Raw genomic sequence first — 18,913 nt, 5'->3', positions numbered from 1 at the left:
TTTCATATATAATCACGGAATAATAACCGGTGACATGGGATAGCATCTGCGTAAAATTGCCGGTCAACAATGTGTTGCGAGTAACATGAATAATTCACTGACCTGCGCGTGGATGTATTTGCTGTATCGTCTGCTGTTAATGACGCATATTACCAGTAAGTTCGCGCAAAGGATCCCCAGGCTTAAGAAAAGGATTAAAATTGCACGTAACAGTTCTCCTGGTCCCGGTGAGGTCCAAGCGGCTTCGGACGTGTCTCTTCGCCAACAACTGCTGTTGCTGAGTGCAGGTGCGAGCATGAGTGTCGGCTTGTGCTCCATTTTCTCTTTGAGTACCGCTTTTAATATTTAAGATTACTTTCGATCTCCTAGCCCAGACGAGACGCTCTCGTCTCGTGCAAGGCAGGTCTGACACATGTGTTACTCGATAGATTTTCATCCCTGCTGTACCGCCAGTTTCACCGGGCTCGCTTTTTCATCATCTGAAACGATCACCGTGGTGGTCTTCCTCATCATCGCCAAACGAACAGCTTTCCTGTGATCAGCTTCTTCGCGCGCGTGTTACGGAGACGCTCTTCCGCAATATTATCGACTCAACGGTTCTTTATGTCCAGATTATCCGATTGACGATTTTCACGGCGAGGCTGATTCTTTAAGTGGCACATAACGTCAAGGCACGACGTGTTATGTTTCAACGAAGACACCTGAAACATAAAGTCAGTTTGTGACGTGGGAAACATTTTCAACTGTACGAGAATGTATAGTGTAGCTCTGACAACATGGCAGACTACCCACGAGTGGAAACATGAGAGGGGTAGGAGGATTCTGCCACTTACGATATTCGAGTCGCTTCGGTCTTCGATGCATAGACGCTATTGGTGCACGGCGATAACAAGGGATGGAAGCGAAACTGAATGCAACAGAGTAAGACGCAACAATAGAGATCAAAGTTCATAGTGCCGCCAACTTCGTTCTTTATCGTTACATCTCACTCCGTCGCACTCAGTCTTGCTTCTGTCCTTTGTTACTGTAGCACGCCAATAATGACCATGCGTCGAAGACCGAGGCGGCTCGAATATTGTGAGTGGAAGAGTCCTCTCGTTGTTCGGACCTTTCCGCTCGCGGGTAGTCTGTTATCTCGGCAGAGCTACACTATACACTATTAAAAGATAACACGCTCTAAAAGTTATTAAACCTCTTTCTATTAAAAAAATAATACAAAATCTTTCTTATACACATTCCTGCATGATGCTTTTATAAAGATATACGAATAACATAAATTTGTTTAAGTTTGCTGGTTTCGCTCAACTTTTCGAAAGATTAAGTTCAACAAGATATTAATCTCCCAGTTCAAAAAGTTTGTGGGATGTTAATTGCTACATTTCGAACAATTGCCTAAGATAAACAGATACTTAATTATTTCATTGTTGTGGGAACGGATGTATTGATGAACTATGAATTTGTGTGCAATAGTTAAACGCGCGACTATGCGTGCGTGCGTGCGTGTGTGTTTGGAATAAATATCCAAGGCATTAGAATATTGTAGACTAAATTGAATTTTTGTAATATTGATTTTTACATATTAATGATGTTCATGTGAAATGAATCTAGAATATTCCAAATGTACGTAGTACATTCTAGAAATTGTGTGAATGAGATGAATATATCTGAATGTATATATTGTACACGCGATTTGATTTAGAGTCATTGTTTGGTTGCAAGTCGTGCACTAAAAACATTGTTTATGCAATTTAAATATTCTTTTTCTCCTACATTATTAATATTTTCGTTCCATTTTCATCAAGTAACAGTAGTTTACAACAATCAAGTGCTAAATCTTTGAATGATAGGCGCAAAATTTTGGAAATTGTGTTTGCTAATTGGGAACGGTATAATGAAGTACGTTTGCCATCCCATCTGTATCATGAGACAAACACATTGTAATTAGTAATTTGAAAAGCAGAATCGAAACCAGACCGTGTTTATTCGTTATTTTTGTCTCATATTGATACGAAAAATAATATTTTAGATTTTTCCAGCCTTTGGCGGTATACTATGAATATCAGGTCATTAATAGCTGGGTTAGTAGTTAGACCGACAGCAAATCAATACTAACGATAGCAACTCGTAAATTATAATGCAGTATAGAATAGTACCTAACATGTAGGTATCAAAAATATTGATATTCGTTGAAAATTACATAAAAGTATCAATATTAGCTTAATACCCGATAAAAGTATAGTATACATCATATAAATATGATTACTAAAAATATGTTGTACTGAATCTCCATTTAACTCTTTGCCCCCATATGTCATGCTGGAGATGACAATACAAATATGTCATAGGAGGTTGGAAATTATTTTACAAAGTACCATACTTTAAAAAATTATAAAAATTAAATCTTATTGTAATAATAATAAATAAAATGAATATAAAACGTTGAATTCTATCGCTGTAAATTACTTTAATTCATTTCTCTAGAAATAAGTACAAGTTTACATCTAACAAGGTTGAAAATAAATCGAGTGCAAAGGGTTAATTGTATCATGCCTAACGATTTATCTCTTTTACCTGAAAACGTGCGATTCGATTTATTGTCTCAATATACATGTAAAATTGGGACACCGTAGCAAACTTTAATATTAACAAAGTTTCATTAAACTGAATAATCGACCTATAGAACAAGTGTGCGTCTACTGTATGTTCGTCGAAGTGTCCTTTAAACTATGTTATACCATTCTCGCTTACGCTCTCCTCGCTTATCCTGTCATACTCCCTTCTGTCCTACTACCATACTTCCCTGCTGTTCAACTTCCACGCACTTTTGACGTTCGCACTCAATCACTCTTTCTGTTTTCCACATGCATCTCTTCTTACTTGCACCCTGCCCCCTGCATCAATAGCTAGAATTCTCGAAGTCACGTACACACTTTCCAAATCACGTAATTCTTACGATCCAGTCACTCGGTTGTAAACATTCATTTCTTGCATATCTTCAACCACTCAAGATTACCCCGTCTATAACCACGCTTTCCCCAAACATACCGGCGCCACCCCGTCGCAATATGACACCAGCCACACGCCCAAGCAGTCATCAATTCATAACTTGAGAAGTAAGCACTACAATGTAAAGTTGTTCCAATTACGTTCATTCATTTATTCTAACTTATTTATTAAATTTGTTGGTACAACTGCAATCATTATAATTATCACAAATACTGTAATAAGATGCCACACAATTCAAACAAAGTGCAAAAAAGATAAATAAACCGAAACCCGAAAAGGTTCAAACAAATTCACCGCGTCATAGACTAAAAGTAGCAGTAATAACTCGATGAAACTTGTAGTATGATGATGGTTAATTACCATCTAGCGTATTCGTTTATCAGAGTCTTTATCTGCATAAAGTTACGTACAGAATTTGTTGGCGCACGAGTGATTGTGACGTGAATTGCGTATCGACGTTCGTAGAGTTCTCTATCGGTTCCCTAACGGTTCTCCCAGTTCAATCAGAACTCCGGCGACTGCCACGGCCTCCCCCTTATAAGGGAAATTCTCCGTGCTAAGGAGGAGTCCGATTGGCTTCTCGCCGACTGGTGGAAGTCCCGAAAAGGGGATCCCAACAATCAGGTAATTTTACAACTATCCACCTACTCTTTGCGCCCTCAGTGCCTTTCTTCAGAGCAGAGGTAGTTGTTTAATATTTTTTTCCTAATTATTGATGATGATGCAGAAGGATTCTCCATTTACCTCCTTGCTCCTGCTATGGAGGCTTACCAAGGAGAACCCCTATAGGCGTGGAATTGGGATGAGGCTCAATTAGCCGAGGCCAAAGCCTTACCAGCGTGGACTCCCGGGGATGACGACCCGGGAGGTAGACTGTTGATAGCGCCGAGCTCCTTTCCAAAGCTGTATTAAATCTCCTGTTCAGTCCAGGAACAGCTGGGACGTTGCTCACTCTCCGAGACCTTCAAAAAGTTTCTAGTCTAGTATGCGGGTTTTCAATCACTGTCACTACGAAGTCGACACCAATGTCCGGTCGAAACCGTCGTGCACCCGAACTCCATAGTACCAATTACTATCGTAGATTTATTGGTGGGACCTATTTGATTTCTTATACAAGAATAAGCGACATCTTCCATATCGTGGTATATCGTTCATACCAGGGCTTGATTGGCCTAAATTGGGTACCCTGGCACCGTCAATTCCCTGTGGGTTAGTGATGATGCAGCGGAGTATCTTCCAAGCCTAGCCTAAGTGCGGCACACAGTCTTGAATTCGCGTAACCGGACTCCGATTTTTGCCGGTTGACGAAACCCAGGCGCACGCTTCACTTGGGCGCCTCGAGCTGCAGCCCTTTTGACGACCCAACGTTTATAGCGCCTGCTTGCCCTATTGAGACTGTCATGGGAAAGCTACGTGGACCTATCTGTCAGCCAAATGTCTAAAGATGTTAAGGACACTTTCTCAAAAACAGCGTTCTACATTGCGCATACTATAAATGTTACTGAACTCTCGTACGCTGAAGGTTTCTTTTTCGGTGCATTGTTAGCCCCTGTTTTGGCAAGAGCAAGAAATTTATCTACTTTTTGAAAGAAACTTTCACTGCATACCATGCTCCACTCGCTGAATTAACGGCAAGCGAATGTTGAGTGTACGAAGGGTAGATTACTATTAGTATTATTCTTAATTTATTTTTACTATAAGAATATTGGTAAGTAGTTGAATGTTTTTGAATTACTGCGGGTGTGTGGTGTTAAAGGTCTTTACTGATCGAGAGACTGATGAATTCTGTCTAACCGAACGTGTTAGCGACTTGTATTCGAACTCTTCTCGTTTCGTACCGTTTCGTCCACGTTCTTGCACCCCCGAGGCAACAAAATTCGCCGTATTTCCGATGTATGGAAGAGGAACGGCCACGGAAAAGCCTGGAATGCGAAATGTCGGCATTGTTGTGACAGGTTCCGTATCATAGGTGGGCACCTCTTTCCGGGAGCGGTCGTGCTGGCCCTGTCGAAGGGGGGTCAAACGTGGAAAGCCATCGCCTCCTTCTGTGAGGAGGTCATGCGATAGAAAGGGGCGGCGGAGAAGGAAAGAGAGGATACCTCTCATCCCTCTCGTCTGGGTGAGGGGGGAGGAATCGACGACGTCGCCACGCGAAAAGTCCTTCCATCTTAAGATTGTGGTCACTGGGTCGTGATTCCCACATGGGAGCCTGAGATCCGGAGACCCTGAGGGCCTGAAAAGTCTGTAGTTGAGGTATAGAGGTGGCTCATATACTGGCCCTGCGGAGGGAAGGACGCAGACGTTGTTGTTCGCGTGACATCTGAAGTGACGTTAACATGCAGTGAAATGTTTTCACACGGTTCAGGCATGAAACATTTTAATAAGTGCACCAGATGTTGCTGATTTACATTTGCCTTTCATGTAACCAATATCAGATAACGTTTGAAATGAAAATAATGTGGTAACAAAAAATACAATAACCTTAATGTAAAATAGTTAAATAGGTAAAATTAGATAATTATTTAGCACCATAACTACCAAGCATTAAATACGATTAATATGTAATCCCTATAAAAATTCTAACAATAGATTATTTTCAGTTTTTTCAGATGTTCATTATAGTATTCAAGTGAATCTATTTATTTTCAAGATCATTTCGAATATTCAATTCTTTTAAAATATTAATAATTCCGAAATAAGAAAACTATAATCTATCATTTTGACAAGTGTGGTGGTTCTAGTGTTAAGAGATCCTTTTATCTATTGGAAAGAAAATATGAAGGAATACATCAAATGTTTATCTATACTAAAATATATATTCGTATAATGAAAATTTCTGTACCAGCAGATTGCGTATTCTCAAACTCCGAAGAAATAGTAAATATTGTTGTTTGTTATTCGTTATAAAGCCGAACTTTATGGATATTCAGTATAATATATTACTTAGGAACAAACAAATTAAGATGAATTATGGGTTATTGGTTGGTACAATTTTCTTCATTTAAATATTCGTTTTATATCAAACAATGTGGATTTTAGGAACAATATAGAACAAATATATTGCCTTATTCTGCATTTGTAAAACAAAAAGTTATGCAGCGTGTATAATTAATAATTTAATTAATTCTCTATGATACATCTTCAACTGAGATTTACTTACATATGTTGGGAAATTATAAGATTTGTAGAAAAATAGAGAAATGGAAATACTGGTTATATTTAAAATTTACTGAGGGCTGCAGATACAACGTACTTTTTCTGGTGTGACCGCGTAATACCTTAATTATGCAAGCTCGGTCAAATGTAAACTTTACCTTCATTTTGTACCCGAGTGGTCACTGTTACAAAAAGTTCGTCTTGACATTTAAAGAATAAGATAGGTACATGTCGTGTATTAATATAATATTATTGTCATTCTGATTCTCAGTGTTTGAAATATCAGATAAATATAAATATTTTGTGAAACGTTAAATGCCTACCCAAAATTTTAGCAGATATGAAGACATTAAAGTTTCTATATCTATACGGTTCGCCCTTTTGCTTGTCGATACTTGGGGACCTGAGAGATAGTACAGGCCCGTTGACAACTTTATAACCAAGGGGACCACCATGACCTGAGTCACATACGCCCTCGACTGAGGAGTTTTCCTTTTTGGAAAAGCAGTTCAGAAAGAACAGTTATTCGCCGTTCCTCATTAGAGCCACATCGTATGATAAATATATTTAACCTGACTACAGACGTAGTTTTTATTTTAGTAGCCCTACACATATAGGCACCTAATAGATATTCATATGTTCATCAAACTAGTATGGATGATTTATATTTTATACTTGATTATTACGTGTATAATATATGCGTCTTTCGCCGCATATTGATGTACAGGTAAGATTTTAAATTTTAACTGTCTGTATCTTTTAAACTACTTTAATCCTTTGCACTCGTATGTCATGCTGGAAATGACAATAGGAATTTGTTATACTTTACTCGTGGTACCTTACAAGGTTCCACACTTTAAAAGATTATACAACTTAAATTTGATTATAAGAATAATAAATAAAATAAATCTAAAACGTTGAATTCTACCGCTGCAAATTACTTTTATTCATTTCCCTAAAAATAAATACAAGTTTACACCCAACAACATCAAAAATAAATCAAGTGCAAAGGATTAACATGTTCAGAAAAGTAGACAAATAATATTTTTATAAAACTTGAACCTTATTTTATTCAATACTAGAACAGTTATTATTTATTTTGCGAGTTTAAAATGTTCGAGCCCCAATGTTTGATACCCAATAAATGTTCATGAAAATTAAAAATAAAATACCGAATAACCTGATTTCTCGCTTTCATCGCCATCCTACATTAACATTACTTCGTATTCCAGAGAGAATACTACGAACAATCGTCGGGAACAGCAACGGGTTCACCCATTTTCCAGAATGCCGTTTCAAGGAGGCTTCCCTGAAACGTGTCAAATGGTTCCGATAAGTAAATGACACCTTTTCGTAGTATAGCCCCATAAAACTGGATATCTACCTCGATGGTCTGAACAACTAACACCCAAACATCCGGTTCACTATGGAGACCGAGGTCAATGGAAAGTGTCCTTTCTTGAATGTATTGATATTAAAAAAAAACCAGACGAAACATTGTGACCGGGTTTAACCCATTGCCCTATAATTTATTTATCAACTATACTTGATAAAATAACTTTATCGTTAATAATTTAGTAGAAAAAGAAATTTTTATACTGATTCTGTGTCTACATTTACTGCAAATGTTAAAGCTTGATAATAGTCAAGTGATATCTAATTTATGTTAAAAATAAATGAATGACCATTAGATTTGTCGAATTCAATTAAAAATTTTCATCTCGAGTCTGACACGTTATTACAAAGCAAGGGGTTAACACTAATTTTAACTCTACAGATATTTGTTGTACAGGATAATTCTAAATTAAGTATCACGACCACCACAACGTAATTCTACACCTCCGATTTGATGGAAACTGGTGTAAGCAAGTGACCTGAAAATTCACTATGACTTTGGAGAAAGAAGTTACAATTTTTTATCACTGCATCGAATTGTACTCGTCGCGAAGGTAAATAGTCTGAAAGGAACCATGGTTACAAATGATTCATTTGCTTGCAAATTTCGATTGAAGTTTTGATAGGACATTAACACGTTCACGACGGCACGTACCACCGGTGACTTCGATATCACATGAATATTGAAAATAGAATATATATAGATAGAAGTCGCAAATGGAAGACAGCAGAAGAATCAAATATTTGAAAAGAAAATATTGAAAAGAACGTGAATTTACGTCATCGGTAACCAGGAATAAAATTTTTAAAATTAAATTTTTAAACCTATCTATTTACATAAAGCAATATATTCACACACCTTCATATAAACGGTCTGCATAAAAGGACGTTGTCTGATAAGGTTTCATGAGGCAAAGTTTATGATCCGAACAGTCGTTAACGCTAAAACTACCGAGCATTTAATACGATTAATATGAAATCCCTGTAAAAATTGTAACAATAGATTATTCTCAGTATCTTCAAACAATCATTATAGTATTCAAGTGCAACTATTTATTTTCAAGATCATTTCGGATATTCAATGCTATTAAGATATCAGTAATTGCGAATCAAAACAATCAAAATCAATCATTTTGACTGGTACGATAGTTCTAGTGTTAAATTTGAATCAGTTAAATTCGAGGTTTGGTTCACAGTCATTTGGTACCCAGATTTCCAGAATGTTTCCGTGCCGGTAGCTAAAGTTGCCGTGTTATAAATCACAGAATTTCCTCGAGGAGGCCAAAAATTTGCACTTTACGTAACAGAATCTGAGGTGATCGGTTATTCGATCTCAGAGACCGAGGGAATTCTGCAACGTTGCAGAACGGGCACGATTACCATTTCATGGCCGATTCCAAGTGAAAATGACACGAGAAGGGCAGGAATAGGAGTAGGACCCAAGGTATTTATCGCAAGCAGTAGCAAAGAAAGAGGCTAGTTCGTTTTTTTCGGGGAACATAAATAACTTCTGCGGTCTAGTCAGCACTTTTGTGCCACACCTTTGTTTCAATAGGGCTGGGAAACACACACTGCTTCGCAACTTTAACCTTTTGAGTGCCAAGGAGCGATATGTCGCTGCTTTATGCACTTGCGAAAAGTTTCTTTTTGACTTGATTAATAATAAAGGAAATCTAACATGTTTTTAGTATTGTGTACAAATTTTATGAACTTTAAATAAAAATTAACTGAAATATAAATTTTTCTTTACAATCTTACATCCATGTTTAAAATTGTCTAATGTTAAACATTTACGCTACTACCATTTTCGATAAATTTCTGATAAATAACACTCCTAACTCACTATCATGTAATAGGCCATAAATTTAGTTGTCAACCTAATAATTACTTACAATATTAGTACTAATTTTTCCATATTTGGTAGTATTTACTAAAAATATAAAGAAGTTAGTTTAACGGTTTTTTAACAATTTAGTCAAGAGATTTGACTATCTACAGTGGGGATCATATATTTATGTAGACCTCATAAATTACAAACTTTGTGCATTTCTGTGTAACATCTGCAGCAGTATCTGCAGTTTACTTCTAAGTTTCTACTCTGATGTTGTAAACGTCTAAAATAAATAGTGCTAATTCTGAGCTTTAATAAAATCGATTTTTCTGAGCTGTCACTATAAGAAGCCGCTTTAATATCTTAGAAAAATTTCTATTTCAGTGAATATTTACAATTTGTTGAGTGTATCATTTTATATTCTCTTAAGATAGTAAAGATCAATAATAAGGACTGAGAAATAAGGAAATGAGAAATTAACCAAATATGTAAACTGCTGTAGGAAGAAGTTTTCTTATATTTTCAGACATTTTATATAGTACTTCTATAAATATTACTGAAAGACTGAAAAGAAAATCTGAGAATAGTAAAATAAAAGAAAATGAACGACCAGAGGTGGATTACGGAAGAGCAGTTCCTTTTTAATTATATCGTAGCCTACGACCGCCATGATTCGTTCCGGCTCGTTAACTACGTCCTCGTTATTTAACTCTTGCTATCGATTTCTCTTCATTTGTGTATGCTGAGCACAGTAACTGGTTAGAACTTCTTCCATCTTTACGTCGTCTCCTAAACGATCGAACCCTGCGGACTTACCTACCATTGAGATCTTTCTAAAAGATATAGTAACTACGATTCGAAGTGTAGAATGCCTTTTGTCAAGTAAATTTTAAATAGCAGCAAAACGTATGATAATATAATTCGTAAAAATAATTTGCTTGCCAGCAATGTGACACTATTCACTTAAAAACGAATCAAAAGTTTATGAATGCCATTTATATCAAATTCTCAAAATACCATACTCCTCTAGATAGTTACGTGCAATCGCTTAACCTGTTAACTGTGGAATTTAGTTTGAAAAATCCGTTGTTTTGCACGTAATAAAATACAAAAATGGAAGTGTCTACTTGTCACACGCAAGACGAATACACCTACGGTATAGTTCAAAGAAAAACTACAGAAAAACAAAGAAAAAGTACATCTTTATCTGAAAAAAAATAAAAACACTCTTCGTTGAAAGAATTAGTTTCATTTCAAGTTTTAGGATGACATGTATACTCGTAAAACGCAGTTAACTGATTAAACGATCAGTTTGATCCTTATTGAAGAGAAAGTAGATGCGTAACACTAGGGACCATGACGTTTATAACCAAAATGAAAAAGAATCACAGTAATAGTGAATTACTGTTTACAGTCTGAAAATTTCTTTCATTTCCGAAGATTTTTACTAATAAGAGAAATATACTTTGATACTTCATAACATTTAACGGGGAAGAAAGATTATTCTAGTCACTGATAACAATCATTATTTTTGATCCCTAGATACAACAATTATTTAAATATAAAAATCTGACAAGGTTGAAATAATTTATTTGGCAAGATATGAATTAGAACATTTAGTTTCATTATAGTGACTAATCGACTAATGTTTTTACGTCTAACTAATTTTTCAGCCAGTGGTTGTATTTATATGAAACAATGTTCTAAGCAGTCAAATAATTAGTGTCTGTTCTGTTGAACACATATTGACACAAAATTCATCAAGTATTCATTTCGAATGTTCATTTATTTATTACAAATATTTATTGTGCTCCAATAAATAAGAAATTTAAGTATTCGTTAGCAATTATTAAAACAAATGTCAATGTATTTATGATTTCTTTATGTCTGTTATCTGAAACTGCCATTGAAGAGTAGAAAATAAGTATTAAAGCGTTTCATGTAAAAGACACTTAATTCACTCAGGACATTTCATTACAAATACCTTTAATTTCATATTGAATGTGTCAGAATTATGGCAATTCAAAGTAGTTAATAATTTTAACTGTTTTGTTGAAGTCTTAGTATTATGTATGATCAATTATTGATTGAATTGATTGAAGACTTAGACCCGCAAAAGATCATTTATACCACATGACGTATTATTTATACCTAACAACAATTGTAACATTTTATCTGTCACAAGGTATTTAAATTTTGCGAGATAAATTAAACAGCCTGTACATTTGAGTTTAATTATTTACACGTGTAATAGACGTTACTACAAATTTTATAATTCAGCTTTCATAACATTAAATTATTCCGAGAACTGTGCCACGTTGCAGAGAATCGTAAATAGAAGTGTATAATTTTCTGGAAAAAGAATGAAGAAGTTAGGTTGGTACGAAAATTAAAATTTAGCTTAAAATAATTTTAATACGTGGGAAACTGCAAGACGTAATCTCGAAGTATGTTACGAGGTGCACCAGTTATGTCATAATAGCACAAAATGCATTCAGATGGGCAAATTAAATTTTTTTGCCAGAGCATCATTGCGCTTTTACTTTCTTCCTAACAATTTTTCGCTGCTGCTTTCATCTTTCTAACGGGACAAACAAGTAGCACGTGCGATGAGATAATGGCTTAAAAGCTACCACCTTCACTTTTCTTTTTAGAAGGATGTTCTTTTGCAGCAGTCTTCGACCAACAGAGTAAAGGAGCAACACATAAAATCACCGAGTATAGTAGTAATATGAGAGGTAATAGTTTCATGTTTTTTATTTGTCACTCATTCTAATGTATTGAATAATGGGAACATCTATTAAAAGTTATTAGTTATGTGTACTGGGGTTTGAATTGTATCAAAATCTCGAATAGATGTATAAGCCACCCTATCACATTGTGTTGTGTGTGACGAGTTACCTTCTAAATCTCAACGCCGGAACATTATTCCATTTTGTAAGATAGCTTAGTGAAGGGAAAGTCGAACGCTGGTCGTTTGCATTTCGTCAATTGGTGTCTCAGGGGATTCTTTCTGTAGCCTCCGAGCGAGGAACATTGTACTAAAAAGAGTACTGTTCCAACAAGTTTTCACCAATCAAAAGTTTTACAAATCAAAAGTGGGATACACCCAGTGTTGGAACTATTCGCGATACAGACGCTTTCGCTTCTTTCATATTTTTAGTTATCAGTTAAGAATAGCATAGTGTTAATATAGAGACTAATTAATCAGTGACGTAAGACTTCGTAGTAGAGACAGTGACTTATCATCAAGTAGGTATATGTGAGTAGCCATATCGTGGACGAAATGCCAGATTACGTGTTGGTGAATCACGAACCGAACAATGCAGTCCGGAAACCACAGGACCCATCCGAATTACGCCTCTGTCACGTGGAGGTTACTCGGACGGTTTGAGGAATTAATTCAATATTCCGCGACCAGGAGTCTTGAGGTTTTCAAAATATACGACAAACGGTATGCTTCGCTTATCCCAAATCTGAAAGGTTCAGACGGTAAAAGAATCTTGGGAAGTTCCAGAACATAGGACGTGTGGTATGCTTCGCTTATCCTGTAGGATTCTATTAAAATTAAAGGAAATTTCATAGAATCAAGGAGTCTTGTAGTGAAGTAAACGTTTCATTCAAAATCTAGTTCAAGACTAGCTGCGTTCTAGTTGGGCCATTTTTTATACAAGCTTTTGGAGCATTTTGTTGCGCAGTGTAAAAATATTGTACTGTTTAATTGAAGATACGTAATGGAAAAATGATAAACACATTGCTGTGAATACAAATCAATTTGCTTCTAAAAGCAGTGTCACAATGGCGTTTTTAAGACAAAAGACTTGGCTCCGAAAGTCTGAAGACTGCGCGTGCAATGTTTACACCTTTGGCACGACGCTTCGTTCTACAGGAGGGATTCCGCGGCGAAGCCCGCTATAACGAAAGCGCTAGGCATGACTGCAAACGGTGCCAAAGGGCATCTCAGGTAAACGCACACTCAGCCGGACACCGTGTCTCGGGGAGAGGTGTGGCAGTCTAAAGGTTAACGGTGCATTCCTGGATTGGTACTGTGATATGATTTGTCACGGGTTGTTATGAGCACTGTTATATCATGCTTTACGGCAATGTATAAGCTTAGGAGGAAATCAACAAATACCGGGCATGGGTGCCGCGGATGTGGTATCCCTAGGCATGGCCGCAAACAGTGCGGAAGCATCTCAGGTCAGCACTTAGAATTACAATTCCAACGAGTTTTCACCATTTTATTTTACGCCTGCAAATTCCTGTCTTACAATTTATTAAAAAGTATTATAACCGAACTTGTGTAGAATTACGATTGTATTACTTCATGAATTATAATTACAAAGTAATTCAATTACATTTTATGCAAATATTTTGGAATTCAGCTCCTTCATACAGTTAAATTACAATGTAATTCGTTTTTATAATTGAAGTACAATTACTAAGTACAATGTAATTCCGGATTAAGAAGAAGAATGAGGTGTGGTAGAAATGATATTGAGGGGTAATAAACGGTCTAAAGAAACCACGTAGAAGTTTGAGAAAGTAAAGATTAGACTGAGCGGTGAACATGGTATTGTTCATAAATTCATAACATGTGATAGGAAACAAATTTGTTTATTACGTACGTTGAAAAAACAAATATAAATTTAACAGATGAAATAGATACTTTCTTTGCCTAACTTATAATATTTACGGCAATCATTTAATGCGATTCATTTGATCAAGTAACATACAAACAATTTAACATTATCAAGAAAAACGGATTGCATATTTGAATTCAGCATAAAAAATACTATCAAGATCACCCGTTAAACCTTCCCGGACAAAAAAGAATTCAATTTCGTAGACCAGTGTTGTAAGTAACGTCTACCAATGGCAGTATATTGTACAACAAGAGAAGTTTGGTAACCCGGAAACTTCGACTGTTGATAACTTTGTTGATTTCTAGGAGACATTAGTCCAAAGCCTGGTGCAGACGGGATTCAGTTCGCCGCCGTTGCATAGAAGAACATAGGCTTAAATGCAACTATTCGCACAGGACGCAAGTTTTCGTGGCAGTTGTTCTGCAATGAGTTTGCATTCGTCGCTATAGCTTCGCCACTCGCACAGACGCACGGTCTGCTACACTGTACAGTGGGTAAGATCATAACTTTACTGGCCAAAAGTATGTAACGATTGAATAAATAGAAATAGACTGATTTTATGTTTGTCATTATTAGAATTAAATTACTTGGCAGTTTAATTATACATATATTATATTTCTACTTGTTAAGCCATTTGCGGTCCGAATTAATTTGTCTTATTCACAGCAGTCCGACCCAAATTAATTTTTGATTTTTATGAATTCATTATATGAGTCGCTCAGAAGCCAGTGCGGTTAAGTCTAGAAAACAAAAACTGAGAAAATTAATGTTTCGGCTTGTAAAATTATTATACAACATATTCAAAAGTTATAAAAGTCTTAAAAGAATATTATTTATTTCAGTAAAATTTGCAAAAATCAGAAAATATACAAAAAAAATGGACTTAACTGCATTAGCTTTTGAACGACTTATATACCTACAAACTTTGTCTCAATTTTAATAAAGTTATAAGCAGGATGAAGTATAAAATGGGATGAAAAATAATTAAAAATGTTTATTTATTGCTTTTAATATAAATTAATTAACTGGCGTGCAGATATAATTAAAATTATCCAGCATTGATTCTTTTTTTGTTTCTGTGACTGTCGTATAAGAAGAGAAAACATACTTTATATCACGTTTCTCAAATATTGAATTAATTTTCTATATAAATACTGCAACAGCTTCTCCAAGCGAAGAAATACCTTTTGCCCCTACCAGTGAAATGTGGCATATATTCATTCATCTATTGTGTAATTTTGACTTTTCTGAAATGATTTTTTTATCGCCATTAATGATTATCTCGGATATTTCTAAAATTGACATACTGTGATATATTTTATTCGTTTTCATCTTTCTGGTCTATTGGAGCTTCCAATAATTTCTTTCGTAGCCCTTTTGAGATACTGGATAGGTTTTCTTTCTTATTTGCACTGCTTATTACAAAAGTTCTTTCCAGCCACTCGAAGTTCGTGGCGTAGAATTTGTGGTAGTTCTTAAATAAAAGCCGATCGGTTACCCGTCGTAGAACGGCGGTCTGTATCGAACGAATTTCCTACTCAGTCGATACATCTGCGTCCGTACAATTTTCGAAATTCCTTGAAAATGTTCTGAATATTTTAGCATCTAGAAAATCATGTAGAATTTATTTGAACATCTGGAAACCACATTCAGTACCGTTCAATATAAACGGTATTTTGAAATTGATCTGTAGTCAGCACGTCAGATGGAGGCGGGGCTCTCGTGCCACCCAGTAGTATCTGCTGCTGACTCGCGGAACAATGCGTGCTGCCAATGTTGGGCATTATTCGAATAAAAATTTATTTCAATAAAAATAATGAATACATAATTAATTGTTATTCAATTATTCGATTATTTAATATTCCAGTTATTCGTTATTCATGCGGGCAGCCTTTATTCGTTACTTTCAATTCGTTATTTCTTATTCCTACGTATACACACATTCTGTTGATAGCAAGATAATATTATTTACATTTTTTATATTGTAGGAAAGAAATTATTTCTATAAATTGTTCGCCCCGAAATGAACAATTTTGATTTTTTTACTAATCCCCTAGTTTCAGAGATATTGTAAAAAGTAAATTTTCAACTCTGAACTTTGAGGGGTGTTTATACCTCTTGAACGTGGGTGTTAGCCGATAAGAAAAAATACGTGTGAAATATTTTCTTGAAAAATATTTCCACAGTAGACAAGCCGACGTCTAGCTCAAAAGTGAAGATACATAAGGGGACTCAGCCGCAGGCTCTACCTCATCACCACCGAGGTGGCCTGAAAATAACTGTCAATACAGTGATGCTCCATTAAATTCTACAGAAATCTACTCGGCTTAATTTCAATGCGCCATCCCTGCTCTTCCCTCACTACTTAGTGTCAAGCGGGAACCATAGTGAAAAGAATAGCAAATAAGAGTAGAAAGAGAAATTAAAAAATACATTACTTTTACCATTGGAGAAATCAACTGTCTGAGCAGCGCAATATACAGGTTTATCGAAATGGACAATTTCAAAAATAAAACAAGAAAGTTCCGATTCGGAAGGACTTGTTCCAAAGACTTTTCCATCTATTCCTGAAATATTAAAGTGTCTCTTTCCTGAATCAAGTATACTTAATAATTTCATTTTAATAAATTATATTTAAGAAGATATTGTAATGATTTTAACACATTAATGACCAATTGAAGATACCAATAAAAATTATAATTTACCGTGTAACTGAAGGAGCGAGTGTGTAGGGAACAGTTGTACAATCAGGTCCCTGACAATATATTTCAAGGATATCTAAATCGGTGAGGAATCGATAACATGAATAATTACAAATTCATTAGGGACATTGGTTAAAATAAGTGTATCCCCAACTTTGAATGTTGCTTTTATTTTTCAAGATATACGATCTTAGTTAAATAAAAATATCTGCCAAATGTTCCATGTGAAGTACCTTATAAGAAAGTTTTATTAAAATTCGTAATTATCGCTTCAATTTATCACATTAGTAAACAGTGTTTAACTCTTTTTAAAAATAAAAATTTTAATGTATTCTGTTGTTGAATATTAAACTCAACGAAAATCATACTTCATATTTTATGCAACAATAATTTTCTTCTTGTGGGCTCAAGACTTGCCACTCGCAATTTATCGGACAAGAACGGACGTCAGGGTATATTGAAAAAGAGGGAAAGGCTTTCTTTGTTGATCTCAGTGAACTGTATTTGCAAAGGTAGTCAAAGGACGAAAAGTTTCATTGTCTATTAGTAGCGCCTGAAATGAAGTGTTTGCTCTTCAGCTTATACCGTTGATTCATTAGCCAAATATACAGAATGAACCGCAGAGGCAGCTTGACAGTGTCCGTACTTCGGTTTACTTTTCCGTGAGTAAGCTAAAGTAACTTCTTAATTTTCCATAACTGTTATGCTGCACTTCAAAAATGCAGTTACACTCTTTTCTTAAATAAAACATATTTTCTTCGTAGATCAATTCTTTAAACTCCTTTATTTTTTAGTAAATCGTATACATTATTAAAGATGTCAAATGTTGTGCAACTTCATAGTAAGCACTTCGTGAATGGTTTCTTTGTATTTTTGATAGGACAATTAATGTGGTCACTATTTACATCAAAATAATTTGATTTAATTGACCACTCAGATCTTCCGATTTAACACCTCTGGAATTTTATCTTTGCGACCATCTAAAAGATTGGGGCCATACTAATGTTCCAAACACGATCTAAGCTTTTAAAGATAATATACGAGCTGTTATTAATAAAATGGAAGGACCAGAATTACGCAAAAATGTCACGGAAAATTACATTAAAAGGGTTATCCTTTGTAAGAGCTTTCGTAATTATTTAAATAAAGAGCAACCTCTTGTATAACCCAAATTTTGATGTATTAGCCACTCAATGGCTAATTCGATTAACTACGCAAAACAGAAAGCAGAGAAAAATGATGCAATTGTGTACACTAACTTAACAAGTGTCCCTTTAAATGAAACATTAAATAAACATTATAGAACATGTTTTACACTATTATTATAGGTATAACGTTAATCTAACCACCATGTAAAATGCATAAAGTAATATATCGTTCTAGTCATTTGCATCATTATTATAATTGGATATGACCAAACGAATTTTCGTAATTTTATAGAGCTAAACCCAACAATAGAGAAATTTATTTCAACTAAAAAAAGTTAGGAATCAATTAAACGCATTGGCGATAAAATTTCAAAAAATTAGTAAAATGGAGCTAACCAGTTTGACCAATGAACGACTTATATGTCATTCTATGTACCAAGCACTAAATATTTCGAGAGTAACGAATGTTTCAAAAGTTATGAAGCATTAAGATTTCACATCAAGCTCAACATTTTTGGGCTATTTAATTATTGTATACGAAATAAATATTTTTGTAATATATACTGACTTTTTCCAGCAGTATTTTTTTCGTATTAGTAGATGTACCGGCGTCCATTCCTGTATCCAGGTCAAGACGTCGAAAGAGGATCGCCATTCGCCGCCATAACAGTGACGGATATAGAAATGACACAAATCCTCTGCATATTTTAACACTAAAACTACCAAATGGATAAAATGGCCAATTCCTGATTTCTTGTTTTTGTAATTATTAAAAAGATAACAGATGTCTGTATGAGAAATTATTAAAGAAATTGATTTATCCATACGCAAACTGAATTGTAAATTAATTAACCCTTTGCACTGAAGAGGCGACTCTCAGTGACCACTTAATTCGATATGGTAAAATTATAAGATCTTATATGTGATGTTAAGTTTCATATAACATATCGAACGTGAAATATTGAAACCAAATAGCTTTGATTCTTAATTCATGTATGTTTTCTTAATAGTTCATTTCAAAGAATGTCG

The 18,913-nt window shown here is 35.2% G+C and overlaps 1 protein-coding gene across 4 annotated transcripts in view; it reads right to left on the bottom strand.

Annotated features, from left to right (window-relative positions):
• The window catches only part of LOC116428571 (trace amine-associated receptor 8c), a 133,287-nt gene that overhangs the window by 74,699 nt on the left and 39,675 nt on the right, over positions 1–18,913 (bottom strand). For all 4 annotated transcript variants that reach the window (XM_031980360.2, XM_031980361.2, XM_076368121.1 and 1 more), the window contains exon 2: positions 103–701. In XM_031980360.2, the coding sequence (XP_031836220.1) occupies positions 103–318 (216 nt within the window). In that variant the 5' untranslated portion in view covers positions 319–701. The remainder of the gene's footprint in view (positions 1–102; positions 702–18,913) is intronic.

The sequence above is a fragment of the Nomia melanderi genome, chromosome 1 (genome assembly GCF_051020985.1).
Source record: "Nomia melanderi isolate GNS246 chromosome 1, iyNomMela1, whole genome shotgun sequence".
Lineage (NCBI taxonomy): Eukaryota > Metazoa > Arthropoda > Insecta > Hymenoptera > Halictidae > Nomia > Nomia melanderi.
This window is presented reverse-complemented; position numbering and strand designations above follow the sequence as displayed.